The 10,080-nt window shown below is 35.3% G+C and overlaps 1 protein-coding gene across 2 annotated transcripts; it reads right to left on the bottom strand.

The window, feature by feature from the left end:
* Nucleotides 1-2,278: 2,278 nt before the first annotated feature.
* LOC110268759 (auxin response factor 8) lies at nt 2,279-9,702 on the bottom strand. Of its 2 annotated transcripts, XM_088504973.1 has the most exons (15): nt 9,323-9,702; nt 8,882-9,247; nt 8,615-8,730; nt 8,366-8,464; nt 8,214-8,270; nt 7,961-8,116; nt 7,799-7,883; nt 6,336-6,426; nt 6,080-6,244; nt 5,871-5,993; nt 5,507-5,582; nt 5,049-5,196; nt 3,537-4,540; nt 3,275-3,465; nt 2,279-2,701 (listed from the first exon to the last, which is right to left on the bottom strand). In XM_088504973.1, exons 2-15 carry the CDS (start codon nt 8,925-8,927, stop codon nt 2,578-2,580), a joined length of 2,481 nt encoding a protein of 826 aa, XP_088361099.1. In that variant the 5' UTR covers nt 8,928-9,247; nt 9,323-9,702; the 3' UTR covers nt 2,279-2,577. The 2 variants fall into 2 exon arrangements, with proteins under 2 accessions (XP_088361099.1, XP_088361100.1); XM_088504974.1 differs by having other exon boundaries at nt 8,882-9,612.
* Nucleotides 9,703-10,080: the final 378 nt, after the last annotated feature.

Genomic DNA, 10,080 nt, shown 5'->3' with positions numbered 1-10,080 from the left:
GCTACAAACTCAGTTCAAGGCATTCAAATCACTCAAACATAAAATAAAAAAAACACATGCAAATCAATTTCGGATAAGAAAATGTCATTAATATAGATTAAATGACACCAGAAGCACTACGACAATATTCTTACACCGACCTAACACATTTATCACGAATGAACAGTATAAAGAGAACATTCATATCTACAATATTGCGAGAACACAAACTGAATCTACTAATACATAGAAATATGACTATTTAGTATTTCGCGATAGAAAATGCAAAAGAGAAGTGAAAAATATGGACGATTTATCTTCAATAATCTTTCGTCTTCTCTTTCGGTGTTTGTTGTTGAAGATTTCAAACGTATCTTCGATATTTTCTTGAGTTTTCGCGAAAATTTTCACATATTTTTGAGAGATTTTGAGCTTAGGTTTGAAGTTTCTTTGTTGCAATTTTGAAGAAGAAAGTGGAACCGTTTTTCATATTAATGTGCGTAGCTTTGAAGCGTTACACACTCTATTTTGAAGTTTGTTTTTGTTGGATTTAGGTCAACTTGATTGGACTTTGATACCAAAAAGACTTGTATGTGTTGCATTATTCTTAAAAAAATAATATTTCACAATTCTTACATAACAAATTTAACTAATATATATGAAAAAAGTAATAGAAAATAGAAAAAAAATCATAAGCAATTCTTGACAAGTACAATGCTACATGGCCAGCAAATATTATTATTTTTTGCCAGCACTTAGCCTACAATAATTTGGACTCATATTTACAGACATTTTGTACACAAAAAATATATAATTTGCACACATAAATCAATACAATTTGCATCCATGAATTAATATAATTTGCATCCACGTTTTTCAGAATTTACATACATAAATTAGTAAAATAACAATTTAATATTTGTACTAGTTAAATAATAACTAAAAATACTAAAAATTACTAGCTCCCAAGAGTTTCTCTTCTTGACAATTATCCCGAAAGATGACGAAATTCCAACCAAAAAAAAAAAAACTATCAATTTTAATTAGCACAAATTAACAATTTCACATGCCACCTAAACATGTCCCATTAACCCCTGATAAAAACATGTCCCATTAACCCCTGATAAATCATTGACGGAAAGATCAAAGGCCAGAAAGGGAGATTTGTTTTTATGGAGGATTGTGATCTTTCTAAAAAAAAAATTGCTAAGGACTGGAATAGATAATCACCCTAATTAAAATGCTTTTCCAACACGTTAATAACATCTTTGTACAACTCCGACAGAATCTCACGAGCCTTTGCATTCTCTCCTGTGAGGAGATTATAAATTCTTTGTTTTGAATTAAATAAAATATTCTATAAAAATGATTAGAATCTGAAAAATTATTAAGTTAATACTCAATTTAGTCCCTGAACTTACACGCGAATCTCAATTTAGTTCTTGAGATTTTAATTACCTCTATTTAGTCCCCAAAATTTATAAACGTGCCTTATATTAGTCCCTGAGGGGATTTTTAGTATGAAAATGTTAATGAAGCGCTGTTATAAACTATTAGATGTCATGTTAAAACTTGTAAAATGATGCCGTTTTAATTTTGACATTTAAATAGCTCAAAAAGGGCATCGTATCACTTATTTTGTTAGATAAAATTTTAATAAACACCATTTACAATGTTTTTGGGTTATTTGAGTGCCAAAACTAAAACGACATCATTTTACAAAATTTAGTGTGACATCCGACTATTCGCGACAGTGTTCCGTTAATGTTTGTACGTTGAAAATTATTTCAAGGACTAACATAAGTTATATTCACAAAGTTTGAGGACTAAATAAAGACAATTAAAACTCGAAAGACTAAATTGAGACTTGCATGCAAATTCAGGAATCAAATTGAATATTATCTCAAAATTATTTCTATTAATATCCAAACAAATGATTTCCAAATAAAAAATTTAACATACTCCTAAAAGATATAATCCCTTCAAAGGATTTATCCAAACACATTCTAAAATCAAGTGTTCAGAATAGGTTGCTAACTGGCTAATCTGAAATTTTAGTGTGTAAAAGCAGGCAAAGATTAATACTTAAAAAAGGTCTAAATCTCAGAAAAAAAATCACCAAATGGATCGTTCGAGAAGCTATCACAACTAAGAATGGCATACACAAATCAAGAGTAAAATCTGAACCAAGCTATAAGGCCATTCCATTGGGACGCAATGCCACAAATAACATGAAACATAACCTAACCTTTCAGCATTCTCTAGATTTCTTTCTACAAAATTAGCTCATGCAAGAGAGTTACCAAATAGTACAGTAGTGATAATAATAATACTAACATTTCTAGCATTCAGTACATAAGTTACAAACTAGTAGAACAAATCTTTGTCCTGAGATTCTCTTGATTAAACAAAAATAGTTTGTCCTAAGTTTCTTATCATAAATTTTATCAACTCTCCAAGTAATAAAGATGGTGAAAGTGGAACAGATAGATAATACAGAACATATCTAGATATGCAAGTTCTGGTCTAAAAGTAGTGTTCAAAGCATGTGATACTTATGTCATGACCGTGGGAATTGAAGGGATAGTTTTCAATATCTCAGTAATCCCCTATTGATGGTAGGCCGGGAGCACTGTCGCGAGATTCTACGCCTTGATCTCCCATCTTTTGAATATCTTCAGGTGAAAGTATTTTGATATACCAAACATTGTTGACAAATGATCTATAAAAGGTTATGCAGAAAATCCACATACCAAAGAAGGAAAAATGTCAAGAAAATCTTATAAGATGAAATAAATAAGGTTTAAATAAGTTTTTAGCCTCTAATGGTCCTTATAAAAAAAGAAAATTGGTTTGGATCCAAATATTTTCAAAAACATTTCGTTTACGTTCCTATCATTTTGTTTGTTTCTTAGTCCCCCATATTATAGTAATATTCTATGATTGTTTGAAGTCTCTAACAATTATGATAATTCGGTTTAGATAATATTTTCAGAGTAGCAAATTATCATAATCTTTTGTGGATCAAAACCTATTATTTTTCAATATGTATTAACCTATTATCAAAAGAGGATTTTTATAGGTATCAAAACCAAATACCTTTTGAAATGTTTGGATTGAAACCAAAAAGAAACTTCATTGGGAACAAAACCAAGATTCACAATATTTACAAGGACCAAAAAGAATTCGAAGCCAATAAAATAAACATTGCATGTTTTGCTAAGGTGAAGGGCTGTGGATAGAATGAGACAAATTCATTGAGCAAAACTAAATTGTGTAAATATGTTGTACTTACTCCCACGGATCGTCCCCAAGGAGAAGAATATCATTCTCCCTGTCGACGAATACAAGCTGCCAGCCTGATCTAAGAGGGTCTTCTAACTTCCCCTCAATTCCAAACATCTGAGCCAACTCTTCCCGCAGTTCATGATAGCTGCTGAACCGGGAGATGTCAAGCGAGCGCCCAACTGACCCTGATTTGTAAACCTGTAAAAATACAAAACTATATTATAAATGACTCAGAAAGCAGCAGTTAGTTGTAATAGTATGACTCAAACCTTGACAAAGGTTGGTGTCTGGTTTTGGGGGTCAACTTGTCCCGCACTTTGCATTAACTCAGATGAATCTTGCATACAAGCATATAGAGGACCCTGGTATCCAGAATTCCCTAATGGCATTGTTGAAGCATCGGTATCAGCGGATGAAGTCGTATAATGTGGGACAGTGGCAGGGAGTAGAAGACCGGATGAATCAATATTGACTCCAAAGAGGGTTGGATTCTGAGTGTCTGAATTACGATGTGGTGATGCCACTGCAATATCTTTTCCAGAATATTGCACATGTGACATTGAGTTGCCAAAAGCATTAACCTGCATAGGTGTATACTTTGCAGGCCATGATTGTTGGGGTGACTGTTCTGTCGGTATCGAATGACCACCTCTGGATAAATTCAAGAGATTGCTGCTCCCTTCAGGACAAAGTGAACCAAGCATGTTCTGTCCTGGTGAACCTGATGCTTCAAACTTCATGCTTGAATCTACAAACTCTGATTTTGAATACGATGGCGAAGGCAAACTAGAGTGTTGCCTTTGGTGGAGCTGGTCACCCTGAACTAGAAGTGCATCTTGATAAGTGTGCTGCTCCGCATGGTCTTCTCGGTTGTTGTGCGATTTCTGAAAGAGCTGCTGCTGAGTCATGTTCTCTCCCAATACTGGTGCTTGTGGCTGCAAGATATTAGAAGGCACTGATTGCTGAATCGTTTGCTGCTGCTGCTGAAGCTGGATAGAAGTGTTGACATTTCCTGATTGATGAAGATAATTGAAAGGCTGTTGGAAATTCAACATTTGTTGCCTCAAGAGTTCTCCACTCCCTATGTTCTGCAAACCAGCTGCCAACATGGCTTGGTACTGCTGATTATGATCATTTCCAAGCAAAGCCGGATCAAGCCTCTGCTGCATCCATGGCAGCATTCCAACACTTTGAAAATTGATTGAATTCAGACCTTGGTCGCCAGGTCCACCTCTAAGCCACATTAGCCCATTAGTTGGGTCATCTCTGCCATCTGTAACATGAACTTTTTTTCGTTAGGTAAATATGATACAAAGAGATCTAATCCCCTTTTATTTTGTTAATGAAGATCATGGAAAATCTAATGTGGCTAATTTGATCTCAATATTCAATATTAAGTTATTACCGTCTTTTGTTAAGTAAATATGAACAAAGAGACCCAATCCCTTTTGTTTTGTTCATGAAGCACATGGACAATCTAATGTGGCTAATTTGATTTCAATATTCAATATTAACTATTTTTCATTTGAAGATACATTGTCAAACAAGGAAAACAAAATTGTGGGACAGGGAGGATCAGTAAATATTTTGTTTTTGTATGCAAGAAAAAAAGAAATATGTAAATTTAAATGTAACACTACAAAATCTTATCAGTGTCTCTTCTCTTTAGAATGAAATGATATCTCTTCTATAACCCATGGCATTGATGTCATATTATACCATCTATATTGCAATTAGGTGGAAGACAGTTTGAAAAACTAGAACTGAAATAAAGCTAGTACCAAGAAAAGATGAGGTGCCAGGATGCCATGGACGTTTCAATCTGAGCGGAAATAGTGACGGATACATTGGGAATGTTGTTAAAGGCTCAATTTCCCATAGTGATACTCTTGGCTGCCTATCTCCTGCTGTGGATTCATCCCAACCAACCTACAAGGTAAAGAAGGAAGAAAAGGTTGCTCATAAAGTTGCTAGCTTATGAAGTTTCAAGGACACTCTTTAAGGCATGGAACACAAATTGTGAAGCTTTACGCCAATTGAATTCCTATCCTTATCTTCCTGACTGTGACATTTAACATTGTACGTATTTAAACATGGCTGCAAAAGAAGAAAGCTACAATAGCATAACCAGTACAATTCCTTAAGGTTATATTTGCAAGATGGCATTAACTTTGGTTTAACAACCGAATACATTGCATGAAGTGCCTAATTTTATGCATTAGATTGTGATCTTATATACCTTTACAGATCGCCAATGAGAATTTGGCCAACGAACTGGATCCAAGTCACTTATTCCAGTTATTGTACCCATGTACCTGCAAAAAGAAAAAGTGACTTCTGCCTAAGTAAAAGAAAAGTAGCATGATGCCACACAGCATAAGTGAATTTTGGAAAACAAAAAAGCACAGAAGCAAAAACACTATTTCAATGAAGAAAACTTTTCAATCTCTAAACATATCTGAGGGAAAATCCTCCAAAATAAAAAGTTCATGTGCTCCATACAAATAGGGGCCAAACATTCAGGCAAGCTGTTTTTTACTCCTGTATCATACATTCAACTATATTTATCCTAACAAAAATATATATTTGATTGCTGTAAGTACCTCCGGACACTTGATTCTTCGGTCTCGAAAAGCATCCTGAAACGCATACCAACAGAAACACGTGTATGGTATACAGCTTTGATATATTTTGAAAGTGGTATGACGAACTCGGATGGACTAGCCCTGCCCAAGACGGAACTATCAAAAAAAACATTGTAATTTCTAATAGGGTGGCATCAGAAGATGAAATGTATTGCAACATTCACAACCTTGGATTATAGAACACCGTGAAACAGCTATTAGTTGCTGCAGCATGGGCAGCTGCTGCAAGAAGCCCAATATGCATACTATCACTGGATAGAACTGAAGAAGGCATTACAGTTTGTGGTCGATTGGCACGACGTATCCCCAAAAGAAGCTGATTCTTTTCATTCCTAATAATGGAAATGCATATAGAAACAGTAAACAAGCTTTCTGCAGCATCAAAGGGGAAATTTAAGTTGACAAAAAGGTAAAAGTAAACACCATATGAAAAGCACAGAATCTCCTGCCACAAGTCTTTTGGCACTAACAAATACACTCCAGCCGGTAGTAAGAAGGTGCCTCTTTGGCTGTCCTGAAATGACATGCAAGCAATAGACATGTCACCTTAATCAGATAGTTTCATCAATTTATGTAGTTAAGCCTGCTTTCTTAAACAATAAATCAAGTGCTCCCAAGCAGAGGATTGGTAAAATGAAATTTCCGTTATAATGTACAAAAACAAATGTATACCTCAACGACAGAGGCCCAGCATATGCTGAAGACCAAATATTTGGAGCTACCTTTTTATAAGCCAACATTCCTTGTTAAAAGGTAATTTGGCTGCCATCACTACTAAAAAGTCCAATTTTAATGGGTAAACAGAAGTGATGCAATTAATGCAATATACATATGTGCCGGCAATCTAGCTATTTGGATGTATTTGTCAAATTAAATAGTTGGTTTCGCCACATTATTCTATTTGTAATTTGTATAAGTAGTCCAAATAAAATAAATTCCTTCAGTTCCACACTGAGATAATGTAGCATAGTTTCGACAAGGGGTAAAACCAAAAGCTAAATTACCTTGCTACGCTCTATCTATACACAGATTTTTTCACTCCAGATCAACAAAACACCATAACATTTGGACATAATCCTCTTGTGTACAAGGGAAAATAGACTTTCCTAATAGAGTATTAGTACAATTTGATTTCCTATTGGATGACAATCAGTAGGAGAGACTGTAAAATTAGATATCATTTATGTTCCTCACAGGATGTATTCTAGAGAAACCTAATTGATTCACAATATCAGAGATCGGCATGATTTTAAGATAAACTGATCATGTGCTAATTGATAATATATAATTTTTAAGGTTATGCATTTGGCATACACAACAGCAAAACTCATGGATGGTACAGAATAAATTGCTCACATGATCATAAGCAATATAAATCGAGTTCATGGTCAAAGGAGAGCACATATAATTTTAAAATCATTTTATACCATAGCTGGTAACATTAAAGTGCTTAGTTGCCTTAAGATTCCAGCGCCCCTACTCTAAATTAGAGATCTTAATGTGTATACTGGGATAATCAATGCAAATATACACACAAGCAAGTACAGCACAAAGTTCGTACATGCTAAAGGAAGGATGTATTGGTTTGCCGGCATGTCTTCCGGGGAGAAAACAGGCCCTATCCTATATATGATTAAAGGTTCTTTCAAGAAAGGCAAGTTTTAAAGCAATTAAGCAAATCATATAACTATCAGTTAATAGGAAACATGTGAATCAGTACAACCTACTAGCATACAGCTACCTATGCTTCCAGAAGATATTTCAATCTTTTTATCATGCTAGCTTTATTGTTATCCACAGAAAAGGGAAAATCCACACATGGACATGGTAGAAGTATAAGATAGCAAGCCATTGCAGTCAAAAGAACGAAATAATACAACTCTTACCCCTAAAAATATGACGAAATTTCCACTCAACATCATGGAGATCTCTAGCAATTAGTTCTTGTGCAGGCGGTTGCAATGAGAAATCCTGTACAACCCATATAGAAGAGAAATGCATCTATATTCTACAAGAGAAAACCACAAAGAAAATACAATGGATACTACCAGCGGAGGGAAAACTTTCTCAGCTGCACGACGCGGAACAGAAAACCCTCCATGTGTGCTGGTGTCACTAGCAGTTAAGGTCTTGCAAAAATAATTTGAGGGCTGCTTACTTGGAACTCCCAATTCCATGGGAAGAAATGTATCCTTCTGCTCTTGCTGCATGCAATGCATAACCAAAAGCACAAATTCCAACTCTAGAAATATAAAACAGCCTCATTACAAGTGAAACAAGTTGTCAAAGAACGACAAATACCGGAGTCAACGGCTGCAGTGTCATTTGGGCATAAACTTCATCTGTTTCAACATCTGCCTGGAAAATTAATGCATACTCTAGTTGACTAAGTTTACTCTAATGGAAGAAGGAAAAGGTAACTGAACTATCGTCGCTAAAGACATAATACCGACATGCATCGTGACATTGTGAAGTTGGCAAATCAACTGGGGAGGCAAGCTCGGGTAATTCGGTATGTGGCCATCAACTTCTCTGTTAGTTGTGGCAGCAACCTAGAATCATTGTTCATCACATGTTCAGTTCAATGTTGATTCATATGTATAATCAACCACAAGAAACTAGATTGAATTGCTTTCAATCCAAAGTCAATGCACCTTCCCAAGTACGAAAATACACAAAACAATCAATGTAGTATAAAGCACCTGCTCACTATGACCCTGAGGGAAGTAAACCACACGAGTCCCTGCAGTTGGTAGGGACACCAATGGACCCGCACATGCATGCCATAGCTCAGAATTCAAGCACTTCTTCTCCCCTCCTATAAATCAGGTTATCACAAAAAAAGAGAAAAAAGGAAAACACTCACAGTGGCATTTAAACAAACACAAAAGGGGCATTGAAAGAGACTTGAAATATTCATGTAATAAAATTTTCTGTTTCTTTTTCAATATGCAAAAGTGCATAGATACCTTCATGTTGTCCCTGCTGAGGCAACCCTGATGTTGAAAGCTTCATATCAAGCTTTACCCTTTTCCCTCCTTTTGAAGACAAAGTTTTCAGTAATCACACAAACACACATGGAACCCTAACTCATTTCAACCACCACCACCCCCCTCAATTCCTCTCATAGCCTTCACATTCCTCCCACTTGCCAATGTACTCCATCCCCAGAAAAACACACATCACTCAACAATGGGATCCATAAAAGAAAGCACAACTTCACCAATTCACCGTAGTAGTTAACTAGTTAATAGAACTAACAACCTCACCACCAAAAGAAAAAAAGAGAAGCTAGAACCAACAACTAGCTAGAAGAGAATCAATCCAATCCTTCACTGCAAAAGGGGGATATTATATCAGTGTTTGCAACAAAAACATTTCAATCAAATAAAGGCATGGAACATGATGACCTATGAGTTGAACCCAATCCAGAATTAACCAAGCTGCACCAACAACAACATCAAAAAAGTTGGTGACATGTTGCTCAAGATCTCCATGAAAGGAACAGAAATAGTAAAAGAACACAAGAAGAAAAAAAAGAAAAGAAAAAGAGGAAGAAAGATAATAAAGCAAAAATGAAAGGGTTGCAAGAATAGCAAGTAGCAGCGGTAAAAGCCAGCAAGTGAATGAAAGTGTGTTGAACGTAGTAAAGTGTCTCTCTTTTGTGGTTTATCTATCATCACTGTGACACATCCCCCACAAAACTGAAGAAGAGATTTTTTTTTGTTTTTATTTTTATTATTTATTTTTCTTTTGGGTTTGACAAATGAACAGTGATGAGGGAAAGAGAGAGAAAGTAAAAGGAGGGTCTTTGCCATATATAAGGGGGTCCCGACCAAACTGGACATGGTTGCAGAGGAGAGAGAAACCTCGGTGAACTGATAATGACCGTTGGATATTCCGTACACGTTGAATATAAGCCGTTGATTTATGTTTGATGTGACAGCAGGCATGTGCCACCATCCTTCAGTGGTCGTTGTCGGAGTACGGAGTATTATGAAGGTGAGAAAAAATAAATATAAAAAATTACCATTAATAAATTAATACTAATAAGATAATATTTTATTTTTATGGAAATAAAATATCTATCTATGGGAAATAAAAGAGACAAGGAGAGAGCGCATGCTGATCAAGTGATTATTTAGTAAAAGAAGAGTTCTAAAAACAT

Source organism: Arachis ipaensis, chromosome B2, assembly GCF_059453495.1.
Source record: "Arachis ipaensis isolate K30076 ecotype BB chromosome B2, ASM5945349v1, whole genome shotgun sequence".
NCBI lineage: Eukaryota > Viridiplantae > Streptophyta > Magnoliopsida > Fabales > Fabaceae > Arachis > Arachis ipaensis.
This window is presented reverse-complemented; position numbering and strand designations above follow the sequence as displayed.

Coding starts and splice junctions, on each gene's coding strand:
- LOC110268759 (XM_088504973.1), bottom strand. CDS start 8,927: ATGAAGCTTTCAACATCAGGGTTGCCTCAGCAGGGACAACATGAAG. Junction 7,884..7,960: donor AGAAAGTTTTCCCTCCGCTG/GTAGTATCCATT, acceptor TGGGTTGTACAG/GATTTCTCATTGCAACCGCC. Junction 3,466..3,536: donor AGACACCAACCTTTGTCAAG/GTTTGAGTCATA, acceptor GTATTTTTACAG/GTTTACAAATCAGGGTCAGT.